Source organism: Armigeres subalbatus, chromosome 2 (genome assembly GCF_024139115.2).
Source record: "Armigeres subalbatus isolate Guangzhou_Male chromosome 2, GZ_Asu_2, whole genome shotgun sequence".
Classification (NCBI taxonomy): Eukaryota; Metazoa; Arthropoda; class Insecta; order Diptera; family Culicidae; genus Armigeres; species Armigeres subalbatus.
Genome location: NC_085140.1, coordinates 238,695,520 through 238,710,332, shown reverse-complemented (window position 1 = coordinate 238,710,332; position 14,813 = coordinate 238,695,520). Strand labels below are relative to the sequence as shown.

At 39.6% G+C, this 14,813-nt stretch overlaps 1 protein-coding gene across 4 annotated transcripts in view; it reads right to left on the bottom strand.

Moving 5' to 3' along the window:
• LOC134211975 (semaphorin-1A) overlaps nucleotides 1-14,813 on the bottom strand; it is a 597,712-nt gene that overhangs the window by 121,676 nt on the left and 461,223 nt on the right. For all 4 annotated transcript variants that reach the window (XM_062689410.1, XM_062689412.1, XM_062689411.1 and 1 more), the window contains one exon: nucleotides 10,856-10,964. In XM_062689410.1, coding sequence (XP_062545394.1) covers nucleotides 10,856-10,964 — 109 coding nt within the window. The remainder of the gene's footprint in view (nucleotides 1-10,855; nucleotides 10,965-14,813) is intronic.

Below are 14,813 nucleotides of genomic sequence, written 5' to 3'. Positions count from 1 at the left end.
GGGTCTGGGTCATTTGGCATAACGCCATTCGACAAACGGTTATTTGGTATAACGGGCTTTTGGCTTAATTTTGAACTGTAACAAAAGAGTGGATCATTTGGCATAACGGACATATGGCATAATTTGGAACTGTGAAAGAGTATTTTTTCACATAGATAAAGTAGATTGAGGATACGTTCTGATAAATTTAGACTGATGGAAGACATTTTTTGAAAGGACGGAGAAACGAAACGGCAGAACTACTTTCGAGGAAGAGATCACATTCATTATTGGTTTATTTCAAGAAAAAGGCCACTTTGAAAAAAGGAATCTCAATTCTCGTTGCTTGATGCCGGACAAACACCTTCTTTTGAAGAAGGGATCAAATCCACCATTCGAAGGACGCAAACTAGTTTTAAAGATGGTATCACATCCACCATTGCATAATTTCGGACAAGCGCCTACTTTTGAGGATGGAATCATATCCACCATTGCCTTATTTTGGGCAAACGCTCACCTCCGAAGAAGGGGTCATATCAACCATTGCTTTATTCAGGACAAACGTCTACTTTTAAAAAGGGGTCATATCCACCATTTCCTCAACCCGGGCCAGCGCTTACTTTTAAAGGAGGGATTACATACACCATTGCCTTAATCCGGACAAGCGCCTACTTTTAAATCATGGAATCGAATTCACGAAATGATTATGTCTTATTAATATTCTTATCGATTAATATTAACAATATATTGACCATTCCGTTTTTTCTTAGCTCCAATTGCTTGACAATTAATTTAGTTAACACAAAAAATTGCCAATTGACCCTCATTTTTGACCTGTTCACAATTATGCCAAATGACCAGCTCCCGTTTCAATCGTACAAGATTCTTCTGCGTGATCGCGTATGACCTCACCAAGCACATAAACTGGGTAAAATACGCTGAAGTGATCTTAGAAGATTAGCATTCAAATACCGATCCCTCCGGTCTCCAGGGAAACCAAATAAGGAGGACTTTAAAGATGTGCGGGGTAACCTTGATCTAGACTACATGGTCCTTGTATATAATCTATTACTTTCGACTGTAATTTAATGCTTTAGAGATGTCTTCATAACACTGTTATTAATTTTGTCCGACGTTTCGGTCCGTTTGGGACATTCCCAAGGGACTCAATTCTTACAGGTTTATTCTCAACTGTGGTTGTGCTGAACCATTGATTGTCACGAGGTCAGGATTTTCCCACCTAAACGAGAATGATTCGAGCGTTCATGGTAAAACCCTTTCCGTTTATCGTTGCTTGTGTATAATTTCTCAAAACGAATCAATAGACCCGTAACGCTGGGTAGACACCTTTACGTGGTGTGTTATGGGATAAGATCTACCACGGTCACATTGCCAGCCACAGGCAAATCCTGAACCAACGAATATCTTCCTCGTTATCCAACTCCGTGGTATATATGAGGGTGTCGCTAAGTCGGTGGTCTCTAGTTAAGTAAGTACCACATCAACACTTCCTTCCTCTCCCTAGTTACGGTGAAGATGAGTGTGGCCAGGAGTAGAAATCCTCATGCTTTGTTATTTTTGTTTAAGACTGGAATCAAAGACCACTCCCCTTCTTAATTTCTGTAAAACATGAGTATCACTTGTGTCTAATGTATGCTAATGCTAATGCTAATGCTTGTGTATAATTTCTCAAAACGAATCAATGTCTTTATCTGATCTCCCTGTCTGTCGTAGAGCTATTTTCACCACGTCCGAACCCACTTCGCTCGGGAAAATCGTTCGTATCATTACAGTTTGTCATATGTTTACACTACGTCATTCAGCAGTGAGAACATCGCATCAATGCAATCTAGGCTCTATCTCATCCATCTATTCAGTTTTTTCTTAGACATCCTATGCTTGACCAAGCCGCGAGTTTTTCGGCCCCTCAAAATTACTTCTGTTAGCCTGTTCATCTCTTTTCTTTGGAAAATTGTGCACTCATTTGAAAACACTTGCGATGCGATAAGTATATAAAAAGCTACATATGTTTACAATGGATCAATCGCCGCGAAATTGCTGGTGGGGATTCTCATCGATTTCGCCGAAAACAAATCGATGAGAATCCCCACCAAAAAGCTACATAGTTGGGTTATAGAAAAAAAAAAAAATACACAATAACTGTTTCTACAGAGCGTATGAGTCTAACATAAAAACTCCACTTAAATTTTTTTTAATTTTCCAGTAACAAAAATTAAATTTTCACAAACGTTGCAAAATTTCCACAAACAATTAAGAATTTCCATTAAACAAAAATTAAATATCACTTTTAAAAGCAGAAATGGCAATTACAAAAGAAGAATTTTCCATAAAGAAATCAAAATGTTCCACGGAAAAAATACCAAATTTTCATACATAAATCAATATTAAACGCAACAAACAAATACAAAATTTTCCACAAAGCAAATTTTTTTCCAAGGAAAATTAAAAACTTTCCACGAAAAAATCCATAAAGAGCAATAAAAAAATATCAAAATTTCCATAAAGAAATATATTAAAAAAACAATAAAACTGGGCATTTTTCCATAGATAACCCCTTCTTTAAAAGCGAAAATTTTATCAATTTCATTCCTTTTTTGTATTTTTTTATGCAAGTTTATTATTTTTTTATTGCTCTATTAATTACTAGCGAAAAATACCCACCTTTGACTGAGTGTTTGTGATGCAAATGTCATATTCTGAACTATGCAGCACTATTGCAGCACCACAATTTTTGTGCTATTGTTTTGTTTCCCTCAACCACTGACCCAAAGTTTTTTTTTTTATTTCTTTATTTATTTGGTAGGCACTCTGTGTTACTTAACCGCTACTGTGCCGAGATCTACTGTGGTATTCTGCTGCCAGAATCCACACAGAATCTATTTTTAGATTTTCCATTATTCATTGTTGATGTCGTTGCTGGTCCATCTCACCGTGAGTCCATTGTGTCCATTTGTCCGTGTCGTGAATTCAATGATCGTTGCGCATTGTTCGCATTGCTCAGAGAAGAACAATTTGTCAGTCGTCATCAGGCAGTCGTAACGGCAAGGGCGCTCCCCAATACGCCACCGTATATGGCTGCGCATCCGGCGACTGACAAAGGTTTCGGTGGAGGGGCTGGGAATCGAACCCATGACCATTCGCTTGTAAGGCGAACGTGTAGCCAACTACGCTACGGGACCCCCCTGACCCAAAGTTGTATTCTACTGATTTTCTATCTTTCTCCATTAATTTAGCCAACTTTTGGTACATACAAACCTTACAGATCCCAAGACGAATCGATTAGGGAGAAATTTTCGCAAATTAACGGGTTAACCCGTTTGTGTTAAATCGTTAGGAAGGGACCCAAAACTAATTTTTATTTATGTTGATTTTGTAGACAATTGATATTTTTTATGGAAAAAAATATTTATTTTGTGGAAAATTTTGTAATTGTTTATTGCTAATATTCATTTATTTATGGAAATTTTGTATTTTTTCCGTGGAACATTTTGATTTTTTTTATCTAATCTAATCTAATCGAACACAAACGCAGCCAGTACAAAGAAAGCATCCTGGAAAATCATTGAGTTAGGTGACACCTAATAATTTGTCTTGTCAGTATTGAGGCTCATAGCATACCAGTGGTATGACATAAACGTTAAGGCGGCCAGGCCAACTGCGTTGTGTTTGCCGCAGAGATGACTCTTCGAGATAGTAAACGCAACGTGCGACTTACGTAAAGGAATACCAATTATTATCAATGAACTGTCAAATTTCACTATCGCGTTGCATCACGCGGTCGCGTCTACTCTGGCTCCACCCTAAAGGTAAGCGAAATAAAGTACGGATTAGGAATAAGCAATTGAATAGTGTCTGAACTTGCTTAGTTCCTCCTCTATTGGGTCTTTTACCCTACTAGTTAATTTGTGTCCTTTTCCATTGCTATCCGCGTGTAAACCGCTGAAAAATTCATTTTTTTATATTGGTAGGGGAAGAGGTTCGGTTGTGGGCACCCTTTTGTCTTTGACCCATAACTTTAGCCCTATTTGATCTTATGCCGACATTTGTATACCAATGGAAAGCTAGACTAATAACTTTAATACTAGCGAAAAAAAAGTTTGATATCATCGGTTTGAAAAAAAATATTGACAATTTTGCAAATTTGACATTTTTGGACATTTCAATTTTGTGCTTCGGTTGTGGGCACTCTTGAAAACTCAACTAAAAAAAAGAAGCATGAATAGAAACCACCCAGATTTTTAGAAAAGGAATAATTTATTCATTCTAATAGCCAGGAGGCACGTAAAAAATCTGATAAATCCACCTAGCAGTGATGACCCGAGCAAAGTCTGAAAACATATTTAGAGCACATGGAAAACACATTTTGATTTTGACATCTAATTGAAATCATAATTTGTTTTCAAATATGAATCACCATGATTGATTACATATTTTGATCTCATTTTGCTGTAGATTTCTAAATTGTTTGATCTGACATCAAACTGTGTACTTATTTTGCTATCGAAACCAATATCAAATTTAGTTTTCGATTTGCTCTCATCGATAGCAGGAATAGTTTTCGATTTGATGTCACAGTAAGATTAATGGGACAGGATTCCCCGGCGAATGAAAAAAAAACAGTCAACGATTTGTTCCAAAAAGTGTGGATATAATAACTAGACACACCCGAAGAACAAAAATATAAATTAAATTAATTATTTCAATCAATTATGACTAAATAATTATACAAAACTGCACAAAAACTTAATTTGAAATAAGTTAGGGGACAACTAAAACGATATTTTTTTTTTTTTTTTTTTCTTTATTTTTTATTTGGAGCAGGGAAAAGCCGCTTGAGTAGAGCAAAATCCCTTCCTCAAAGCGGGCGCAAAACCTCTCTTCTTTTATATCAACAGAAATTACAATTTCCAACAGATACAATATTTCTTAAGACTATTACAATTTTACAAATAAAGAATACTTAATGTCTATCCTGACTAACTATTTATCAAAGGGTGTTTGTATTAGAAGCGGCAAGTATTCGGCAAAACTTTTTCCGAAGATTGGGACGAGAAAGGTGAAAGTCAAATTCAGTAGCACATCGATTGAAGATACGGCTCATACTAGTGAATGGCTCGTTATGTCCATAATTTGTACGAGCACCCTGGAGGAACAAAAAAGAACTGAACCTAAGCTGACGACAAGGCGCATTAAGGTTCAAAAGAGAGAGCAAATAGGAGGAATCAATTCTTGATTGAAGAAGATCGGAAATAAATAAAGCCCTTGATATATCCCGACGCTCGCTCAACAACTCTAATCCAATGAGCTTACAGCGGTCATGGTAACTTCAGAAGTTGTTTGGATCATGCCAGTGGAGATGCCGTAACGCGAAACGAACAAATTTGCGTTGGATTGCCTCGATACGCAATATACTGTTTTGGTAAAACGGTGCCCAAACAACAGAAGAGAATTCTAGAATCGATCTTACCAAGGAACAATACAGTGCTTTCAAACAATGGATATTCTTGAAGTCTTTAGATATGCGGAAAATGAAACCAAGCATCTTAGAAGCTTTGGAGGACACGAATGCGACATGATCGTTGAAAGATAGTTTTGAATCTAATAGTACGCCCAGATCCTTAACGACGCGTTCTTTTTTAAGATTCGTTGTTCCAATTTTGTAGCAGTAGTCAATCGAGGAGCGTTTGCGCGAGAATGAGATCACTGAACATTTGTCAGCATTAAGTACCATGCGGTTTATCTCACACCAATCGATGAACACGTCAAGCTGAGTTTGCAAGAAATAGGCATCAGAAGCGTCATTAACAATCCAGTGAAGTTTGAAATCGTCGGCAAAGGACAACTTAAATGATCTTATAAGCTGGTGAACGTCGTTGAGATAAACTAGGAAAATTAACGGCCCTAGGTGGCTACCCTGTGGTACACCTGAAGTAGCGGGAAAGTATGATGAAGATGGAATCGCCAATCTTAATGGTCAGCTTCACGACCGGATAGATAAGATTCAAGCCAGCAGAGGAAAGGTCCAGAGAAACCGAGCCGTCCGAACTTAGCAATCGCAATCTTGTGGTTGATTTTATCGAATGCTGTGGAGAAATCAGTATAAATTGAATCCACTTTGTTGTCTTTTTCTGCAGAGCTCGAATGATGAACGATGTATAGACGGTCAAGTTGGTACTTGTTGAGCGCTTCGGCATGAATCCATGTTGATATTCAGAGATGTAATCGCGACAGTTATCAAAACATAAAGTTATAAACTACTTTTTCAAATAGCTTTTGAAATTGCACACAAGGCGGCTATACCACGGTAATTGCTGACCTCCCGTTTGTTGCCTTTTTTAAAACAGGGAAAAGGTAGGAGTATTTCCAGTGATCGGGGAATGTCCCATTTTTGAAGCGATAAGTTGAACAGTTTTGAGAGAGGTTTTGATAAACTTTTGAAGCACTTCTTTAGAATGAATGCAGGAATACCATCGGGTCCGGAACTCGTTGAGGCCTTAATTGAGCAGCAGATATTATCAACCATTTCAGCATTGACAAACGGATGAAACCGACTGGGGGACGAACAGAAACGTTGATAGCAGCTATGTGAACTTGATCCGCATCAAGAGTTTCTTGAGTATAAACGCTTGCTAAATGACTTTGAAAAGATCACAGATTCCTTCGGTAGATGAACGTTCAGTAGTATCCATAGACATGACGGTAGGTAGGCCAGATTCTTTTCGCTGGTCATTGACGTAATTCCAGAATCCTTTGGGATTATGCCGAAGTTTAAGTTGCAGTTTTCGTTGGTAAGAGGAGAACAGCCTTTTCTTCAAACGTTTGTAACAGGAGTTTGCCGAGAGGTAGATTTGTTTGTAATGGCGAGATTTGAACTTCGAGTAATTTCGAAGAGCAGATCGTTTTAATCTTTTAAAACGCTTCAGACGTTTATTACTCCAAGGTGGGTTTTATGGAGACTTGCAGGGAACGCTTCGGAATGAATTGGTCGATGGCATACAAAACAATATTGCAAAATGCAATTATTGAAGAATTAATATCCTGGTCGATGATGGTGCGCCAATATATATCCAAGAAGAAGGTATTCATACTAGTATAATCACCATTTTTGAAATCATAGTAAAATCATACTGCTTCGGAAGAATCCTTAAACAAAGGTATGGCACCGCAAATTTCTATCAATAGAGGCGGGTGATGAATCGACGATCTAACGAGCGGAGACGGAGCTTCTATTAATGAAAATTTGACATCTCCCTCGATACTACCGAAACACAAATCGAGCATCCGACCGTTGTTGTTTTGCACAAAAATTTATTGAGAAACTCGTGCCAAGCTACAACTATCGATAAGCTTTGTGACTGTTGAACAAATCGAGAAGCAAGAGGCATCAAGATAGAGATACTGCGAAAGGCTACATTTCCATTGAATGTCAGGTTGAAGTCGCCAAGTATCAATACATTATCTCTGATATTCATTTGAGAAATGGATATCCGAACTCTATTGGATGAGTGAACTGATGTGTTGATCAACTACATTCGTGTCATGCGTGCGGTCTGGAAAAATGTAAAAAACGCAAACAAACAGAGTGTGGGTTTGAAAACTTATAGCTCCCCGAATTTGCTCGACTGTGTCATTATAGGGAATTGATATTTGCCTAGCATTAAATTTAGTTCGCAGTGCAAAAAGCACCCCTCCGCAAGATCTTTTATTGCTGTTGTTGGAATTTACGATCCAAACGAAAAACGCTATAAGATCCCCTGAAACCTGACTGGACATGGTATTTGCATTTAACCATGTTTCGGTTAAAGCGTATGCATCATAGCTAGAGTCAGAGCTGGCGAGACGATAATCGGAGACACGCATATTAATTCCTCCAACGTTTTGGTAGTAAATCAACAATTTTTGATTCATACCATTGTTGAAATTATTCTTGCGTACTGGGGTAGTACTCTGGGCTGTGCTTGAATGATTTGTCAATAAAATAAGGGTGCCCATAACCGAACCAATTAAAGTGCCCACAACCGAATTTCGCAGTCTTTTTGAGAAATGAAGAAAAAAAATTCGCGCCAAAATTTTAATGGTAATCGTCATTGAGCCTCAAAAGAGATTAATTTTGCTGTACAAATATATTGATATTGAGCACAAAACATCATGTTACAATAGCAAACTGGTTCCCCCAAACACACGCGTCACGACAGTCGCGACGCGATTCTACCGCTTGGCGACAGCGATTCTGTCGCCGTTGGTGTGGAAGCGTAAATAGAGAATTGCCTGCAGCGACCCAACGATAGAATCGCGGCGACTAGTTGTCGCCGTCGCGGCGATGAAATCGCTTAGGTTTGGGAAAGCCTTAATAACGGTTGTCAGACCCTCCTTAGCCGTGTGGTAAGACGCACGGCTACAAAGCAAGACCATGCTGAGGGTGGCTAGGTTCGATTCCCGGTGCCGGTCTAGGCAGTTTTCGGATTGGAAATTGTCTCGACTTCCCTGGGCATAAAAGTATCATCGTGCTAGCCTCATGATATACGAATGCAAAAATGGTAACCTGGCTTAGAAACCTTGCGGTTAATAACTGTGGAAGTGCTTAATGAACACTAAGCTGCGAGGCGGCTCTGTCCCAGTGTGGGGATGTAATGCCAATAAGAAGAAGAAGAACGGTTGTCAGAATGACAGCATCTGTTGTCTGTCAAAAGATACGTAGGGGTGCCCATAACCGAACGGTACCCACAACCGAACCTCCTCCCCTACACGTACCAATCTAGCTTATTTATTTAGATTAACAAATTTAAGGGGGCCTCATCAGTAACGCTATTCCGATTTGTGAACCATTTCAAACATTTTATCACAACAATTGTGTAGTTTAGCGTGAGGCACTGATATACACATTCCAATGAAGGGTGCAGATACTTACCTCCAATGTAGATTTGTTTTTTTTATCAACATAAAATCTTAGACGACCCATGTTATAGTGTTAGGTGTGTATAACACTGATTCATTCTACATTCGATACGATACATCTTGACGTTGTGTTTTATATATCAAACGAATCATATCTTGTGTTTTATCTCGATACATTAGACAGCAGTAATCTAATATGCATCTCTCAGAAGACTGTCTGGATTCTCTTCAGTTCAAGTACATGTGTGTGTGGAGAAGAAAGTTCCATATCTCCTTGCATAACAGCTCAGCTGCTGCATCTGCACCGAGTTATCAATATTCTAGCCCCACATCGGAATGATTGTATAATAATCAAATTTAATCTAAGAACCTTTGACTAGGCCATACGCTTATGCAGATACAGTGCTGTTGTAGTGCAGACTTTGTTCCTACGATTCAGAATGGAAAGACATGTGACCAGGGCCATGTGAAGATTATTCCTCTGGGGGTGATGAAAATTTTTATACATCCTCATCCTCATGAGTGATTCTAATTACGTATCTAATTGGACATTTCCTTTTTATTACCGGAGACGTGAACGTTAGCTTTTCAACCTATTTTCTGATAAGATGATTTATATTGGTATGTTTACATGCCTATTGAATTACTAGTTATTTTTACATTGTATTGAATAATCCTGTGAAATAATGTTAAAATATGAAGATTGGATTGATCATCAATCATAAATATTGCAATCAATACAGCTCAGGTGGGCTGACCAGGTGCAGAACGACTTGGCGAGCGTACGGAGCAACCGAGGAGCAACAAGTGTGGCGAACCCCAACCGACCAACGAGTGCGGCAAGATGGAGATGGCCTTTCCCAAGTGCGCCAACTGTGGCGACAAACATCGGGCCACCACAAAGGGCTTCCACCATGACTCTGCTGAAGAAGAACCGTGTTCCTGTACTCAACGAGGCGAAATATCCGGCCATGGCAGCTCACCGATGAGCGATTCCAGTCCTTCCAGCGTTACAGCCGCACAAGCGACCGGTCGGTCGTCATTGTCCCTGGAAAATAAGCTTGCTCTCTACAAGTCAAGTCTCTACAAGTCAAATCATCCTCCCCGTTATCGAATACGACATGCCAGTCTGGTGGAGCAACTCATCATCTGAAACTCCAACGAGTCCAAAACAAGTTCTTGAGGATGATCCGTCTGGCCGTCGCTTTAAACATTATTCGAAATTCGTGAAACTACCCTTTTGAGCACTATCGTTGGTATCAGAAAAAACGCAAATAGTCCATCCCTAATCTTTAAATTTTGACAGGAACATAATTATAATTATTTCCAGAATGATAAGCCGAAAACGCAACGTGATAAAATTTTATGTTGCATTGTGATACTCATATTCAAGTTGGAATGTCTACTAATGTGTCTAGGAACCCGTAATAGCATAAATTTGAATGCCCTATGCAATAAAGATAAGAATTCCAACATATATATCTCACGCTAATCATAATGGGTACTTCACGTGACAAATCTACATTTTCTCATTATCAACCGGTCCGTGTGGTGTCCCATGAAGCCTCCTAATATTAACCTAAGAATGGCAGTTTGAATGATTGCAGCAGTCTACAATAAGTAGGTATCACGACCGTCACGTCGAAATGTTCTATGCCTTGGGGTGGCAATGCGCTGACAACGTCGTTAAAATAATCCTTCGTACTTATCAGTCATATTTGCATAATGGATGCCTCCATTGCGCTTGGAGAGCAAATAATGGGGGCCGCCTATTAACGGGAAAGACAATTGGTTCAAAAGGTCAACGCTGGTGAATGAGTGGAACGTGTTATGCGAGCTGCTGAAATGCCAACATTTTGACAGAGGACACGTGTCCAATGCATTCGATGATGATTAATGGAATTTGCGTTACAGGTGATTTGAATTCATGGTTAAGTGTGTTTGGAATATTGGAACTTACCTCGTCCTTTCCCTTCATGACGCACATCTTGATGTCATCTTCCGACGAGTACCACACTAACCGTGTCTGTTCGCTTAGATCGTATATGCTGAGATTGTAGACAATGTTTCTGTAAAGAAAGAATTGGAAGAAAACAAAAACGATTAGAAAATGATCTTGTCAGGGTCGTTAAAATTAAAAGGACGGATTACACGTTCGGTAAGCTAATGGTACAGATAGTGAACATTACATTGATGCATAAAGATTGCTGGAACTGCAATCGTTATGGTGCCTTAATGGGGCAGCACATTGTTTCACACAGACGCTTTATTGCTGTATCATCTGTGCGACGACGACGACGACGAACAAACCGAGCAGTTAGGGAGATCTTCCGCTGTCTGCCCCGGACGACGCGACGCAGGATACCGTGACACATCGTCAACCACCCCAGAGCTGAGCAGTTCGGATAAAAACGTCCACCGTTGAGAACCTTGTACAGATAATAAACAGTACATTAAACACGCATAAATGCTAACATGTGTGCAACATATTTATTGTTCATTGATTTATTACTCAAGTGCCGGTACGTCGCTCAGCGTGGACCGTGGAGTCTGTTGCACAGTGGGATATCTCCTGCAACATTCATATTCGATGGGCCGGGTCAAGTATTAGATGTTTAATATTTTGCCTTTTGATGAATGTCAAATGTTTGACAATTCAGTCATACAATTCGAGCTTTTCTAGACTATTTTGTAGTTTATCCCGTTCACGCTTTGGTATTTGTATTGCTAAATTTAAAAAGTTTTCCTAACACGATTTCAAGTATCCAAACATTTCAAAATAGAGATACAAAATGTACTACAGGCGGTGGTACATATTTATCATGTTCATCGTGTAATGAAAACAATAAAGTTTTTGCAAATATAAACCAAATATAAATTGTATTTTAAAGTAGATCCAACGGCACAACATATATAACATTCATGCTAGTTGCTTTACTTCCCTTACTTATTAATACATAGTAATCGATTGGTGACTGGCGTGACTGGAGTTGATTGATTTGGGAATATTTCCAGTTTATTTGATAACAACGTAGAAGGGGGTTCGTCCCTTAGATAGCGTTGAAATTATTTTCATGTTTGCATGAATGCATGTTAATAGAAGTTAAAATACTAAGTTAGTACGATATCTAAAAACAATGAGTATTTTTAAGACAAAAAAGCCCTCTCAGGTGAAACGGTAGGACGGAATAATGAAAAATGTATGTTCAGTAGCATATAAGAATAACAGCATATGGAGACGCATGGTACATTTGTGCAATGATTCATCTTGGGACTTAACTTTTTATGCAAATTTTATCACATCTGTTTAATTAAATAAATTTACAAGTGTGCATTTGTTTTAATAACTTGTATAACGGAAAAACCTGAACTCAATCACATGCTGGAAAGTACGTGTTTTTGGTTAACATGTCGAATATTTTGATCAAGAAGTCACGAGAATCATGATTTCAAATAGGAGGTTTCCGGGCGACTTACAAGTGATTCTCAAAATTCTCTCAATGTCTTATCCACTTTATCTAGATTTTTATAGTTTTCTTAAAGATTCGTAGTGCGGATGCTGTCAAAGAAAATGTAGAAAATTATTATTTACCAACTTCAGTGTGGGTAAAATTTATAGATTCGCAAGTACTTCATAACGAAAATCAAGTCCTTAGGACTCTTGCAGGTCAAATTAGTTTAGGGCAAATATTGTAAGTTCTCGATCTTCTTCTGGAGTTCAGATCAATTAATCTTCCAGGCCAAATACTCTTGGTATCAAACGGAAAACCAACCCAGCATAGTCATATAAATCTCTAGAGCCCTTGTCTACTATTTACAATTCATTCGGGCACTACCGAGAAAACTCCGAAGAATTTTCCAAGAGGTTTCTGAACAGTTCGCCGCTGAAATTCCAAAGAACGTCCTGAGATAATTTCACAGAATTTTCCAAAGATTGTTTTCAAAACCTTTTATAAAAACCAGGAATGTTTAAACGTATGTATCACAAATTTTCTGACAAACAAATACAAAAATGCTGACAAACCTATGCATAACTATTTCAAGTTTTTATTTGGGTATTTTTTACGTCATATCGAATTTCCATGAACATGGAAAGCGTTGTGCCGTTGAATATTGATCTGCTAGAGAAAGCGTAGTTTGATATAATCTTCAATTTGTGTTTGTCAATGACATTTGATATTCTTTTGGGACTTCATTAATTGCAAATTCATGTACAACGTAAGAAGAAGCGTGACAGCAGATTATTGGTCCGATCTGAATAATTTTCTTAACATAAAACAATGGGAAAGTATCGTACCAACTTGTTGCATTAAATCGCCAAGGGCGTAACACCTGCAGAAGGATTATGTTTTATGTAGGGATTGAGACGGATATGACCAAATATATAGACTGAATAAGAGGGCATATACATTAGTTCTTCCCGGAATTCCACCGGATGATTCAAGAATTCCTGCGAAAGTTTCTCCCGGAATTCCTGCGGAAGCTTTTTTCGGAATTCCTGCGGAAGTTCCTCTCGGAAATCCTGCGGAAGTTCCTCTCGGAATTCTTGCAGAAGTTCCTCTCGCAATTCGTGCGGAAGTTCCTTTCGGAATTCCTGCGGGAATTCCTCCCAGAATTCCTATGGTAAATTTCTTTCTGCACCTCCTGCGAAAGTTCTTCACAATTCCTCCTGAAGTTCTTCCAGGAATTCCTCCGGAAGTTCCTCCAGTGATTTTTCCGGAAGTTCTTCCAGGAATTTTCCGGAAGTTCTTCCAGGATTTTTCTCCGGAAGTTCTCCGGAAATTTCTCCAGGAATTTCTTCTGAAGTTCTCTCCTCCAGGAATTCTTCTGAAGTTCCTCCAGGAATTCCTCTCGGAAGTTCCTCCAAAATTCCTTGAAGTTCCTCCAGGAATTCCTTCGAAGTTCCTTCCAGGAATTCCTCCGAAGTTCCTCCAGGAATTCCCCCGGAAGTTCCTCCAGGAATTCCCTCCGAAGTTCCTCCAGAATTCCTCCGGAAGTTCCTCCAGGAATTCCTCCGAAGTTCCTCCAGGAATTCCTCCGAAGTTCCTCCAGGAATTCCTCCGAAGTTCCTCCAGGAATTCCTCCGAAGTTCCTCCAGGAATTCCTCCGAAGTTCCTCCAGGAATTCCTCCTGAAGTTCCTCCAGGAATTCCTTCATCCGGAAGTTCCTCCAGGAATTCCTCCGAAGTTCCTCCAGGGAATTCCTCTCCGAAGTTCCTTCAGGAATTCCTCCGGAAGTTCCTCCAGGAATTCCTCCGAAGTTCCTCCAGGAATTCCTCCAGGAATTCTCCTCCGGAAGTTCCTCCAGGAATTCCTCCGGAAGTTCCTCCAGGAATTCCTCCGGAAGTTCCTCCAGTGATTCTCAGGGAAGTTCCTCCCTCCAGGAATTCCTCCGGAAGTTCCTTCCAGGAATTCCTCCGAAGTTCTTCCAGGAATTCTCTCCGAAGTTCCTCCAGGAATTCCTCCGAAGTTCCTCCAGGAAGTCCTCCAGGAATTCCTCCTGAAGTTCCTCTCCAGGAATTCCCTCGGAAGTTCCTCTTCAGGAAATTCCTCCGGAAGTTCCTCCATGAATTCCTCTGAAGTTCCTCCAGGAATTCCAGTTCAGGAATTCCTCCGGAAGTTCCTCCAGGAATTCCTCCAGAAGTTCCTCCAGGAAGTTCCTCCAGGAATTCCCTCCGGAAGTTCCTCCATTCTCCTGGAAGTTCCCTCCAAACTGAAAGTTCCTCCAGGAATTCCTTCGAAGTTCCTCCCCAGGAATTCCTCCGGAAGTTCCTCCAGGAATTCTCCGGAAGTTTCTCCAGAATTCTCCGAAGTTCCTCCAGGAATTCCTCCAAGTTCCTCCAGGAATTCCTCCGAAGTTCCTCCAGGAATTCCTCCAGTTCCTCCAAGCAATACGTAACTGGAACGAAGCATACTGAT